Source organism: Penicillium oxalicum, chromosome IV, assembly GCF_001723175.1.
Source record: "Penicillium oxalicum strain HP7-1 chromosome IV, whole genome shotgun sequence".
In the NCBI taxonomy this organism is placed as follows: domain Eukaryota; kingdom Fungi; phylum Ascomycota; class Eurotiomycetes; order Eurotiales; family Aspergillaceae; genus Penicillium; species Penicillium oxalicum.
This window is the reverse complement of record NC_064653.1, coordinates 3434586-3448783: the sequence shown is the minus strand read 5'-3', so window position 1 is coordinate 3448783 and position 14198 is coordinate 3434586. Positions and strand designations below refer to the sequence as shown.

General features: G+C 53.6%; 3 protein-coding genes across 3 annotated transcripts; 2 read left to right on the top strand and 1 right to left on the bottom strand.

Annotated features, from left to right (window-relative positions):
- Positions 1-130: 130 nt before the first annotated feature.
- POX_d05928 (Exportin-1) lies at positions 131-5294 on the bottom strand (the record flags this gene model as incomplete). The annotated part of the gene is made up of 9 exons (XM_050114762.1): positions 131-371; positions 484-1034; positions 1122-1351; positions 1456-2698; positions 2844-3556; positions 3671-3742; positions 3845-3917; positions 4023-4399; positions 5135-5294. 9 exons carry the CDS (start codon positions 5292-5294, stop codon positions 131-133), a joined length of 3660 nt encoding a protein of 1219 aa, XP_049969713.1.
- An 888-nt stretch (positions 5295-6182) lies between these two features.
- POX_d05927 (uncharacterized protein) lies at positions 6183-6383 on the top strand (the record flags this gene model as incomplete). The annotated part of the gene is made up of 1 exon (XM_050114761.1): positions 6183-6383. The coding sequence occupies one exon, from the start codon at positions 6183-6185 to the stop codon at positions 6381-6383; it is 201 nt and encodes a 66-aa protein (XP_049969712.1).
- A 5237-nt stretch (positions 6384-11620) lies between these two features.
- On the top strand, positions 11621-14152 carry POX_d05926 (uncharacterized protein; the record flags this gene model as incomplete). Its single annotated transcript, XM_050114760.1, has 2 exons — positions 11621-12626; positions 12822-14152. 2 exons carry the CDS (start codon positions 11621-11623, stop codon positions 14150-14152), a joined length of 2337 nt encoding a protein of 778 aa, XP_049969711.1.
- Between the last annotated feature and the right edge of the window lie 46 nt (positions 14153-14198).

Genomic DNA, 14198 nt, shown 5'->3' with positions numbered 1-14198 from the left:
TGATCTAAAGCTCATAGAGAGACCAACCGTCATCAAGGCTATCATTCCTCGTTGAATCCGGCATCCCAGACTTTCCGGAACCGTGAACCGGCGCCGAGGGGGCGAATTCAGTGCGCAATTCCTGATCCAGTCATAGTTCATCCTCCTGATCCATCTCCGAAGGCTTCAACAAGCCTCCAACCTTCATTGCCCGACTACGCTCAGCAGCTTGAGCGTCACGAACAGCCTGTTCACGCTCCTCTGCATACAGATCGGCGTTATCGTCAGAGAACTCCTTGAGAGAGATCAAGAAATCGCGCAGGTGAGTCTTGAACTTGTTCAAGTCATTGGTATATGCGAACAAGCCAAGGACAAACTGCTTGATTTGAGCCCTATTTGAGGTGGAAAGAAAGTCAGTATGATCAGCCACACGTGGGCAAGGGTTCTTGCGTCAGAGAGAGAAAAAAAAAGAGGGGAGGGGGGGATTCAAGGAATGAATCTTACTCCTGCAAGTTCTTGAATGCATTCTGAAGCAGGTTTGCCACGTATTCCTGCAGGAATTGCTTGTTTGTCGTGCCGGCGGGCGCTTGTTCGGGAGCATAGATAGGTTCCTGAATTTTGCCAGTCTCAACAAATTCAAACATACGAGACAAGAGCATGGCCTGGGACTTGAAGCCGGCCTTGTGGTCACTGTCGGTGAGAACAAAGAAAACGTCCTGCAAAATGGGAAGGTAGAACTGGCGGAAGAAGATGCTTGAGGTTTGCACATCGGCTTCAGCCATGTTGTTCATCAGCTCGAAGCACATGGTCAGACCAGTGCTCTCCACCTCCCGGTTGTCGTGTTTGGAAGCCCACATGCAAGAATCAATAACAAACTTGAACTGAGTGCCATCCAATTTCAGGAGCGCGGGGAAACAGTACAAGTTGATAGCCTGAAGGAGCTTGAAGAATTGGACTCGATGCTCGGGGTACTCGTGGAAATCTTTGTTGATCATCTCCAAGGTGCAGCTGAAGACACTGTCCATGATGGCGGGAATCTTGTCCTCCATTGATGTCTGTCATACAGCAGGTGAGTACAAGTTGTCCGAGGTGAATAATAGCGAAAAACAGACACACGAGATCAGAAGCGGAGATTAACTTACGTGGAGCTTGTGAATGATAGTAGTCATGACATGCAGCACCTCGGCCTCTCGAGCATCGGGCACATTACGGTTGTAGTCAATCAAAACCGCCTCGAGGAGAGGAGGGACCATGTTCGCGTTGACCATGTCAACATCGTCGGATTTCTCCACGTAGGTGTCGATCAATTTCAAGATTTCCTTTTTGATCGTGCGAAGGCCACGGACCTTGGGGGTCTTGGGGGCGATTGTGCCTAAATTGTATCAAAGGCGTATAGATTGTCAGCATGAACTCCCAGGCTTCCACTACCAAGAGCAAGTCATTATTTCTCGGACTAGCACCAGGGACAGTACGCACCATCGTTAGCAACCGCGTCGTTGATCAGCTGGCTGGAAGCGCGGTACATGTTCAACATGTCATGGTAAATGCGGCCGATTTGAGAGTAGAAGTAAGTTCCAATCGATGAGCAAGCCGCCACGTTGGTCTTCATGATATTGCCAATAATCTTGATGGTGTTGCCATCCTGGAGAATAGCGGCGTTCTGGTTGGCCTCGGCGATGATCTGGTCCCATGCCGAGTTGGGCAACGCCATGAGATTCTCAATCAATCGGTCCTGAAGAGTCTTTTGACCCTGAGCGGAGATCATGTATCCACACGCCTCGTAGAAAGTGTGGATCTGTTGCGGGGAAAGGTCCATGGTGATTTTTCTCATGTTGCGAACAATCTCCTCAATGAAAGGCTCGTTTTCACCGGGCTGCAGCGCGACAAAGTGTCGCCGGCACTTGTTGGCAATCTTGATGAAGGTATCACAGGCCATGTCTTGTACACCTTCGTGGGTTTCGTGCATGAACTCAAAGAGCTTGTTGACGACGGTCTTGAGGAACTTCCAGTGAGCTTTCAAGAATCGCGGATACTGGCCAACAATGTACATGATGTTACTGGCCACCACGGCCTTGTTGTCTTTGCCACGCTTCTGTTCCGTCAGGCCCAGAAGATCCTTGATGACGGTCACGAGGAAGCGCTTTTCCGTGTCTTCGTTCATGGCACCCGAAATGGATCCAATAGCCCAGCACAGGGTATTGCAATTGGCCCAGGACCACTCGGATCCATCGACTTGCTTGGCCAACTTGTCAATCATGATGGTCTCGGTGTCCACAACGTCCAAATGGGTAAGGTAAACCAAGCATTCACGGATGGTCTTGTACAGCTGAATGGTGTCGCTCTCTTTGACAAACTCGCGGACAATTTCACCCTCCTCATTCTCGACGATCAAGACCTCTTCGGGACGGACCATCTTCTCAATCATCACCGTGCGCAGATTTGAGAGCACGGTCTCGTACTTGTGCTTGCGAAGGGGATAGTTGGCCAAGGTGCTGGGGTGCGGCGCGCCACCGTTGGATAGACCACTCACCCCCATCGTCACGAGCGGGTTGATGTCGGTAATGGGTAGTTGCTGCATTTCTTCGTAGAGCTCCTGAACCAGGCGCGTCCAGTAATCCAGGCAGATCTTGAAGACCTCACGATCGTCGATCTGACTGATTCGGATCAGGTAGAAATGGGCGTGCGTGAGGAAGTCTTGGTTGGGTAACTTCTCGATGAGCTGATGACGAAACAGGTTCAAGTCAGCAAAAACATTTCTCGGATGCGTTGGGAAAGGGGTAGCCTCGCGCGTGACAAAAGGCAGGCCATCGGAAAACAAGGGGGACGTCTGTCTGATGGGAAAATTTGCGATAAGCACCACCTACATCCAGATGGGCGCTGAAAAAGCTGGAGAGGAACAGCGCAAGGTTGGCGACAAATTCCTGGTCGCGTGAGTTGCTCCGAGCGTAGGTCTCTTTCAAGTCGAGCGACAAGGGAATCACGTTGGAGACCGTTGTCAAGGTCTCGGTGAACATGTGCACGAGTCTCTCATCGTAGTTATAGGGCGCACCAATCTGCAAGCCGCCGATCTCAGTCAAGCATTTGAGGGTCAAGTTGCGGAAGTCGGGCACGTCCAGGAATCGCGTGAGGAGGGTATTGATGATCGGCGTTTCGAAGATGTAGCCCAGTGGGATCCAGTTGAGGAAGCGGAGCAGGGTCTCGAGGGTCGCCTTGACGAGACTAGGCTGGGTAGCGGTATTGAGGACTTCAGAGCACAGCTGGAAAATAGAGGCGAATTCCTGGGTCATGGAGGTTTTCAGGTTGCGAGCTTTGACCGAGGTCATCTGGTCCTGTGAGAAGTCGAAGACCTCTTCGGACAACAGGCGCAGGATGGCCATGTTGTTTTCGCAGATGGACAGACTGGCATGGCACGAGGAGACGATTTCGTTGATGAAGGTGGGCCAGTTGTGCGGCCACTCCTGCTTGAGGATCGAGACCAGGACCAGGTTGAGTTTGTTCAAAAAGGTGCGCTCAGAGTGGAGTTTTTCTTCGGAGCCGGAGCTTTCGATGATGAAATTGACGATGAAATTTCGAATGCCTGAAGACAAGACGCGGATTGACGTTAGACTCCCGTTGGAGCAGGTACGAAGCCCCCCCCAACAAGGGGAAAGGGGGGAAAGAAATAGAAGAAGGATAAACACGGTAAAGTTACCTTGACATTGATCTCTGGGCAGGACCTTCCACCGGGTCATGATCACATCGTCGAGCACTTGCAGAGCAATGTCTAGAGTGGGAGGAAAAAGAGGTCTATCAGCAAACCCTTCCACAAGCCTGGATGGACCAATATAGCCATCATATCAGTCCAACTTCTTCAGATCCAACTCACACTTTGTTTGAGGATAGGTTGCCTCCTGGAGGATATTGCCCACCGTGACCCAGGCATCCGGATTTTGTTTGAACTAGAAGACGTTAGAAGGTGCTCCGGATGACCCAGGATGATGGGGAGAATGGTCGTCGCATCGCAGTGAGTATCGGAGAAGCATGACCCGAAAGATGAAGCTTACTTCGGTCAGGGTTTGCTGGGCTTGTTTTTGCTGTATGATGCTGTGAGCTTGGAATTTCAAGGTCTGATAATCATAGACAAGGTTTGTCTCCGCAGAGTTCACGGGGGGGGACGCGAAAAGGACCATGACGTACCACATCGCCCTTGCCCTCAAAGAAGGCGCGGACCGTATTGTCCAGCTCTTGTACAGATACAGACATGCCGCCGCAGAGATTGGCGCGTTCGCCCTCACGAAATGGCCGTCACCGAGGCGTGCTGAAATGACAGGATTGGAACCCGGGGCAGAGGCGAAGAGGGAGGTCGATCCAAAAGCGGGGGGGAGGGAGAGGGTGGTCCAGGAAGTGGGTGCGAAAGAATTGAGAGGAGCCGCAAGCGACACTAGAGGGATCAGCGCGATGAGAGAGTGAAGATAGTGACGAGAAGAAGCCAAGCAGAGGTTGGCAGGTTTGATTGATGGGGTTGCTTGTCGACTGGTGGGGCACAGCAAAGGGAACGAAGTGGAGGGGTCCTTTGGCTGAACCCAAACACATGAGCTCTCTTGACCAGTTGACCGCCTACCGGGTGCAAACCCTCCGTAGCTGGTTCGCAACCACAACCGCCAACCGCGATGAGCGCGTGCCGGAAGACCCTCTCTTTGGGTCAAGCGAGCTCCGGCATCTATGATGTAGAAGGAGGGGAAAGATTCTACGTACAGGGGCTTCCAGAACACGATATGAATTGAGGAAGACTAGCAGCTCACTGCCGGTGGATTGCAGGAGCACCAAAAAAAAGAGGGGGCTGCGCTATCAAGGAAAGGTTCTGGAATTGCTTCGAAGATCGAACACTATACTGGCGGTGAAGGCGCGTCAAGATGGGCGGACTGAATCGCGAGCTCGTCAGCCTCAGGGACCGCCTGGCGCAAAAGGGCAGAAAACGCAACCGCCAAAAAAATTGATGTTGGCGCTTCGGCGCCTTGCCGATTTCAAGGAGTTACAAGAAAAAAGTTGAATGGCGATGAGATGGACTACAGTGTGGTTAGCTAATTAGCACTCGGTGGTTGCGATGCGCCGCGAACTGTCGTTGGTGTTTGAATTGTACTGTGGGTGAACTACAGCAAGTGACGCTGATGGTTACCATCTCGATCCGCCGCCTGCCCTCGGGCCGCGTCAATGGATGCTGAGTCAGGCGCTCTCATCACATGACTTCCTCTAGGCTCCTTGATCCCGTGATCTTGAATTTCAAGCCTCAGGCATGCAGGCTCACCTGGCGAGCTGGTTTCCTGTCCCGGCCTCATTGGTGTCCGGGAGCCGGAGTGAGTGTTAGTCAGAATCAGCAGTCCGTCGGCGGTGTAAAGCCTTAGGCTTCCAGGTGTCCACTTCGCCCTCGTGATGTGACCCCGGCGTGACTCGGGCGGGTAATCAAATCGAACCGGGAGGGGAGGGTTTGAGGAGTATTTGGGACGAAGACGGACGGTGATGACGATTGATCTATCGGACTGAAAACACTGAAAAAAGGTGCCCACTGTTGAGACCATTCTCGCACAAGAAGACTCATTTGGGGCAAATGGAGATCTGGATGTGATTTGGATTCGCACTCGCACTCATCTTGTCACGACTCACACAAACCCAAGGAAGGAAAGGAGGTGTGGACTGGGCGGGTTGAAATGGAATGGGAGAAGCAAGTGATGCGCACTGGACGAGCAGGCTCAGAGAGTACTGTCCTACGAGAGAAGACCGAGTGCGTCAAGTGAGACTAGACCATCCAAGTAGTAATCCCAGTGTCCGACCACCGCCGCATGGCCGGGTTAAACAATCCTCAAAGATGGAAGAACACGAGAAGCAGACCCTCCCCTTCCCCCTTCCAAAAATATTCATCTAGAATACAACGTCGCGAGTGAGCGCGAAGGCCTCTCTCTCTCTCTCTCTCTCTCTCTCTCTCTCTCTCTCTCTCTCTCTCTCTTCTCTCTCTCTCTCCATCTTGTGCATGTGCATCGATTTGTCGACAATCGCTCCCACCTCGAGAGGGTGGTGCCCGTGTTAGTCGTACCGGCGCCAGTACAGGTCTAGAGGACCCAGTGGGAAGTGATTGCGACTGTTGGCTCTCTTCTTCCGTCACCCTAGTCTAGGCTCGAGACCCACCGCACACTCACAAGTGCATCGCTGCATACTCGCACACTGGAGGTATGCACTCACGTCTCCACAACCTGCAGGATGGAGTCCTAGGTGATCCAATCATGGTCGGCGGACCTTCTCTTTCCCAGCGGGACCCGCTCTCTTGCACCAACCGGCCCTTGGTCCTCTGGCGCTCCTGGACTCCTGCGTGGTCCAGTCCTACAAATAACAAAGCCGAGCTCATCCAGGATATTGGGGAGATTCCGAAATGAACTGCCGATCCAGCCTGGCGGTAGCATCGACTTTTTCTTTTTCTTTTTCTTTTTTTTTTCCCCCGATTTTTACATTTTCGCGTTTTGACTTTGCTTGGGCCTTGCGATTCTCCCTTTTTTTTCGTTTTTTTTTTTTGTTTTCTTGGGGGTTGCCTGCCTGTCCGTCTGTCTTTTTCCTTCTCTTTTACCTTCTTTTACCCGCCGAGGTGTTACTACCAACCCTTTGCCTGAGTTCTATGATGACCGGTATCATTTATATCCGTATTGATTTGATGGTGCATATAGACGAGTTTGTCAATTCAATCCAGTCCCCCCCCCCCCCCCTGTGAGTGTATTTCGTCCTGATCATGCTTGGCTCAAGGCGGGAACGCAATCAATCTGGCGACGTGCATCGCCATCTCCCTGGTGCCGCCGCCATCACAACCCCTCCCACCACCCCAGGGTCACTAGGGAGAGTGGGGCCCATGTCGTGGGAAAGAAATTGGAACGGATCCCATACCCGTACTCGATCAGGATGCAACGCCAGGACTGTGCTGCCGCCGGGGTCAGGGGGAGTATGTAGTTGGATACTGCATTCGGTTGTCTGAAGATTCACAGTAGAAGTATAAGCGTCTGTGCCAATACAAGAGATTGGACGACAAGAACGGGACGGTCATGGAGGTTGACGCCGAGGACATCACAAAGTCAAATGTCATGCTTCGTGCGGTCTTCTTTCACTAGAGAGAGGGAGAGAGAGAGTAAACTCATACGACGGGGGACAGACAACACCACACTGCGACTTCGCGGTATCTTTGAACGTCCAACACCGAATTCGTCCCAACACTTCAGCAAATGGCAAATCGGGAGCTGGTGATGGTCGGGACTCGGGACTAAGAAGAAATGTGGATCTCTCGTCGTCGAGCCCTCCGAACGAGGCCCTGCGACCTTCGGAGAAAAACTAAAACACGAAGGAATTTTTCGTCGAGTCTCCAACTGAACAGGGGGGTTGGGGGGAGTGGATGGGCAGAGATCATGCCGCCGTTCAATTGTCTCTTTTCTTCTGCCTGGGCACGGAGAGGCAGTGCTGTCGTTGTACAATGGCGGTGGCCCTCACTCATTAGACATTCCGTTTACATGGTCCGCAGCACTGGGCAACGAGGTTGACGCAACATTGTGCGCATCACGGGTAGGACTCGGCTGACGAGCGGACGGGCTGCGAAGAAAGGGTGATCACCCATGTGGTTCCATGGACAGGGAAGAGGACGCACTACTGGAAACGTACACTAGTCTGGAGGTAAGTAATGGCAGTTACATACAGTAGTGCTACATGAATACTGGTGCATGGCGGCCTGGTGACTGCTGACGGCGGAGCGGGGAGTGAGAATATGACGTTGTTCCCATATTTCCTTCGGGTGGACTCCAGGTCCTAACGGTTTGATCGATCGTAGGAGAGGGCCCAGAGGGAGAGTAGGATCCACCACCAGAGGATTCGATGATCAATTCCCAGGGAAAGAGCAACCGAAAATGGGAAATTCAACGAACCATCATCTTTTTTTTCCCCTTAGCCAATGTGATACAGTTTTGGACCTACCGTAAAGAGATGAATCGCCGCGATGCAGAAGATCAACCGGGGCCACCACTAATGCGGAGGGGGAGGGGGGCCAGGAATGATGCAGAGGACAGGGGGGGGGGGGGGGGTTTCCAGTAGGAGTCGGGTTGAAGGGTTAGGTTACATACAACCATCAACTATCCTCGATAGAACCACCGTGAGAACAAGGGTAGATCCGTCGAAGGCGCTTTGACGAGGCGCGCGCGGGACTTTGGACTGGCGGACCGAAACGGAAAAGATAGACCCTCCTGTCCGGTGCAATCAAAAGACTTCTGTCGCAGTGATAATTTGCTCCTTGCCCTTGGTCACAAGTCCCTATCAGCAATGACGAGTGGCAGTGAAAATTATACAGAACCGACCATATCGCCGGATGGTCCAGACAATCACCAGGAAATCACCCGGGGGAGGCCTGAGAGCTTGAGAGCTCAAGAGAAAGAGAGCGGTAGAGAGGCAGAGGCAGAGGCAGAGGCCCGAGAGTCCGAGAACCTTGGGTGAGCCAGCTGATAAGCGATGCATAACCGCCCAACCCGCGCGGCGCCACCGTCGGCGTTACGCCCCACTGGGACGGCGCGACTTGGGAAAAAGGAGAGCCTTGCGCAGAGGCCGCATAAGCGAAAAAGCGACAAACGTTGGGGTCTCCCCAATGGCGGAAGCAAATTGCAACGCTATGGATCGTGAATGAGAGACGATATCTGTACGGTCTCACGACACGAGACAAGGGACCATCTTCCTCAGCACTAGGTATAACCTGTGGTCATCGAGGAAGTCACTCAAGAGTCGATCCTAGCTGAGGGCCAGAACCATCGTCGCCCTTCAGCTTGACCTAGGTGAGCCTTTTTGAGAAAAAAAAAAACAAAAAAAAAATCGGGCAGAGCCAGCGGGTTATGATCGTCATGTCAGGGCTGCCGGACACACGATGCCTGCGGAGTAGCATTCGACGGATTGTCGCATGTGTCAAATAGAAAGGGAATGTTGACCATCGAAGATGCTCAGATCAGAATCGTGTATAGAAGGAATGGGTCGAAGCGAGAGATCTCCTGCAGTCCATCTATGCTTTTTACGATCCTCCCATCTGCGAACTGTCAGTGACGGCTCCGTCTCCTCTCCCTCCCTCTGTCTCTCTCTCTCTCTCTCTCTGTAGCTCACTGAAAACCGAGAGAAATCGGTCACACAGGTGTACATTCAGTCCTCGGCGAGCGCATGTCTCAGACCCGCGCGACTTGGACAAGACGGGCGCGCTTTCTTCATCCGATTGGCGGCCGCGGTGACGCCAGCCGTGCCGATCGCGCGCTAACTTGGCTGTCGCGCCCTTTTCCGGTCGGTCCTGCTAGTTCCGCGGCCGAAGGAGGACCCCCAAGCAATTTCCAGGAGGGTTGGGGTTGGGGGTTGCGGTGGATGCGGTGGGCAGGTGCGTCAATTATGCGGAAGATGCGCCTTAACGCGATGAGGGGAATAGCGAGCGAGCTCACGAAAAGTCCTCTGGAAAAAAAAAATCCAAAGAAAAACCGCCCCTCTCTCCCTCCCAAATTGGGACATACAAAAAATAAAAATAACAGAAATGAAAGAGAAAAATTAGGACAAAAAAAAAACTGGTATGGAACCTGGTCCAGCGTGGAACTTTTTCCGAGCTCGTCGAATGAATGAGGCAACCATATTTGTTCAGTCAACGAAAAGTGGTGTTGTAGCCTCTAGGGATATACAACTGTACCATAGGGTGCCGTAGGTACCTACTGGTAGTGGGTAGGTAGATTCGGATAGCAGCTTGTGACTTTGGACGGCAGAGCAAAATAAAAATCAATATGTACCAATGGAATAGACCGGTTGGAGACAAATTTCTCAACTCGGGTTCTATACACTGGTACTATTTGTGTTTCAAGGACCCGTCCAAGAGCCCTGAAGATGTGTATTTCGGATATGTACCGACTCCCAACCGACCTGGCTTGCGCAACACAAGTACTATACCAGTGTCTCTCTTGCTCCCCCTTCAGTTCGCCCTGGAGTCGGATCGGGATTGCTCAAGTCGCCTTTCGGTTTTCAACTCGATTTGCCTGTATAGCCGGTGTCGAGAACCATACCTCATCCACGGTCGAGTAGAGAAGGACACGAAAGAAATAATAATAATAATAAAAAAAGAGTACTACCACACTGCCTCCGTCAGACCACAAAGCGCTTGACGGTCGGTCTCTAATTACCTCAACCTTTCGGTGTCTCGATCTTGTCGCCTCTGGGCGTGTGATGATCTCCTACTTCCCCTCTGGTCAGTCATCAGTCACTCCACGAGGATCTCCATCACTCCATCACTCCATCATTCTTTTTCTCACTTTCCTTCCCTCTCCCTCTCCATCTCCCTCTCTTCCGCGTTCTCTCTCTTCCTCCCTCGTGTCCTCGTGAACACACACACACACACACACACACACACACGTCTCAGCGAAACTCTCTTCTCTTCCTCGATTTACCTCTTTGGCTCGTTCCGGGTCATTCCCATCACCTCCATCCCGTCTATCACATCGACTCTTGCTGCTCTGCTCCCACGGATCAGAGCTCCACAGCTTCTGTCCTACCATCCTGTCATCTCTCTCTCCTCGTGTCCGCCACATTGTGACTCTGTGTGGTCTTTTTCTCTTCGGACTGTTGAATTGGAGTGAACTGATCGGGATCAGTCCAAACCTGGCGTGAGAGATCCCTCCCATTTGGCTCTCCGTCCTGTGGACATTCTCACCCTCATACCTTGTCTGCCTCTCGAGTGTGTTCGGGGGCGTTGTTTGCTGCATTGGAGCGCTACCCGTCTTCCCAATCATCCCTCGACCGCCCCACCTGCAGGCGAGGTTACCGCGAGATCCCTCCATTCATCTCAAACGGAGTTGGCCCCGAATCAGCAACGCCTGCGTCTCCCCTCCCACGCCGTGTCTGTGTCGCGGTGTGATACATACATCTAGACTCCCATTCTGGACCGCGCCCCCAAGGAACTACAGGAAGCAGACTAGTTCGGTGTGTGTATCGCGGTCGGCTCGGTTTTTCCTCCTCTTTCTCTCTCTCCTTTTCCTTTCCTCTTACTCTTCTCTCTGCCTCCCCTCTTCTCGGGTCTCTCTTTTTCTCTGATCATTATCCGCCTCGGCAACTTTCCGCGCGTCTCAATCTTCGGAATCGTTGCTCGCTCAGGCAACCCCTCCCTCCCCGAAATTTCCCCATCTGCGGCTGAGACTGGAACTGGGGGCCGCGCATGGGACTGCGAGTAGTCGAGACCACTCCTGCAGACTTGCCCCCACCCTCTGCTCCCGCATGATCCCAGAAGACCGCGAGAGCAGACCAGGTCCGCGGTCAATCTTTTCTGTTCTTGTCTGTGATCTCAATTGTCCGCTCTAGTCGCTCCGGTCCTCGACTCCGACCCACGTGCGTGAGTCGCGGTCGATGAGAAGCAACATTATTGGGTATTTTCACCTTGCTTGTCCACCTTTCTTTCTTTGATCGAGTGTTCATCTTACGTCCGCATTCTTTGCGCTGAAGACGGTGCCTGCGTGCCGCCGTCCTCGCTGTTTACTGGTGCAGTGTTGCTTGTCCCGGGTATTGTTCGACTCTCCCGTGGGGGGAGACTACCTGCCGACACACCACTCTACTTGGCCACCCACGGGTACCTCCCGACCAAAAAGTGATGACCGCTGTCGCAACCGGTCCCGTGATGAGTAGCCATGACGCCGGGACAGAACCGCGACCGGATCATAGCCCCTCGCGCTTTACGGCTGTCAATGGTAGGGAGTCGGCCACAGCCACGGGGACAGGCCCGACTCTAACGTCGTCGTCTCCCATGGCCCAGGGTGGCCGAATGCCGATGTTGCCCGCCACCGCATCCGCCAACGACACCGCGGAGCCGTCACGCGACGGGTTGGGTCTGCGGCATGATGTCCACGGTGGTTCCTCGCAACGGGCGTCACCATCAGGTTCCAACAAGCACAAGCGAAAGCGATCGGGGTCGGGCGACCAAGAGGCTCGGCAGCCGGTAGAGCTGGGCTATCACCCCCATCCGGAACCTTCTCCTCACAATCCTCATCATCCTCAGCAACCACAGTCACAACCACAGCAACCGCAGCAACCACCATCACTTCACCAACAACATCACCACCATCACCACCACCATCATCACCAGCAGCAGCAGCAACAACAACAACAACACCTTAGCCGTGAAACGCCAAGCCACGCCGACGAACTGTCCCCGCTCCTTGGAAATGGCACCGCCAATGGACCGGGATCGGTCTCCTCGGATATGGATTCGGTGAATGCCGTCGCGGCATCTGGTCATCGATCAGATACCAATGAGACATCGCAGCCGCCATCTACGGGACCTTGGCCGGATTATGACTCCCATTTGATCACGCAGGCTCAACGAGCACAGCAGATCGATCCTTCCGATGCGCAGTTGGCGGATGCCCTTCAACGAGATGTGCAGGGTCCAGAACCGTCCCGAAATGGAACCAGTGACCGATCGGTGCCGCCTCCCTCGAGCGTTCAGTCCGCCTCTTCTCCGAACTATGTATCCGATCGAGGCAACAATTCCGGCCAGGTCGCGCCTAAGCGGAAGCGTGTCTTTAGCAATCGCACCAAGACTGGCTGCATGACCTGCCGACGTCGGAAGAAGAAATGTGACGAGCAACATCCTGCATGTGAGTCCGCCCCCGTATGTCGCCCATGGGTGGCATCATTGGTTATTTCACTGGGTCATGCCCCGGTCCCAAACGGGTGGAGGGAGTGGGGTTGGGACCTTGTCTCAAGAATCTCCTTCTATGCTCTTCTGGCGCTATGAAGTGCACCGGTTCCCATCGCACGCACGCAGAGCGCTGACTCGTTCATTACTCTAGGCAACAATTGTATCCGTGGCGGATTCTTGTGCGAGGGATACACCTCTCGGAGCACCTGGCAGAAGCCATCGACCACAAAAACGCCAGTCCCTTTGCAATCCAAGGAGGGATATTCAGAACTTGGCGGACAGTATCTTCCCGAACCGAGCGGGCACCACGAACGGCCGACTCCCGGCCTGCCAGACCATATCGAGTCCCGCAAAATGCGACCACTGGTCGACGACAATGACCGTGTGACCCCGTCGTACACCAACAATCCATCCAACAACCCGGTCTCAACACACCCGGTCTCGACCTCTACATCCTCGTCCTCCTGGTCGAAGCGAGCCTGGTCGGGCCCCAGCCACGCCGCGTATCCGCCCCCGGAACATCTTCCCAAGCCTGACTATCGGGAAGTGGCACCCATTCATGAATTGCACCCTCGAGACTCTCACTCCAAGCCGGATTACCCTATGGTTCCGCCGATCCGTGAGTTTACACACGCTCCCCCACCGCCCCCGCCTCCGCCGAAACCCAATGGGTTACCCCTGTTCCATGGAACCACCCCGGACCAGCCGCGACCCATGGCGCCGGGGCCGGGGCCGGGGCCGGCACCCACTTCAGCACCCACGCCTATGCCGCCCTCGTCGATGGAGACGAATAGCCCGCAAACTCAGGCGCGAATGGCTTTGAAGATCGAACACCAACTATCGGCGCGTGCGATGGCTGCAGAAGAAACGGAAAAGGACAAGATGATGCGGGGGGAGTTGTACCGCCCATTTGATTTGCAATTGGTGGAGGAGCGCGATCGGTGCAAGCGTGCGGTCTGGCGGTTCAACAATGCCTGCAATCCCCACTACGGATTGAGTTCCAAGGAGCAAAATCGCTTGCTCAAAGAGATATTGGTGCCCTCGCCGAGTTCGGCGGCGACCTCGCCGTCTAGTGCCACTGCGCCTTTCTCCATGGGGTCCATCGGTCAGGGAGCGGTGGTCGAGTCACCTTTCAACTGCCACTACGGGTATAACATTCAGATTGGAGAAGACGTGATGATCCACCAAAATTGTTTGTTCGTTGACGATTGCGGCATCAGCATCGGCGCACACAGTTGGATTGGACCCAACGTGACTCTCTTGAGCTCTATGGCTCATTCTAGCATGCAGGAGCGAAAAGGATCGCAGAGCCGCTATCAAGGCCGGCCGGTGATCATTGATGAGGACTGTTATTTAGGCGCCGGCTGTACAATTTATCCTGGCGTTCACTTGAATCGGGGAGCGTATGTGGCACCGGGCGAGGTGGTCAAAACCGACATCGTGGCTTATGGATTCCAAGGATATAAACCCAGTTATATGTGAAATACCCCTTTCGTTTGTTTCGTGTTTTCCTTTTTTCATTTCTTTT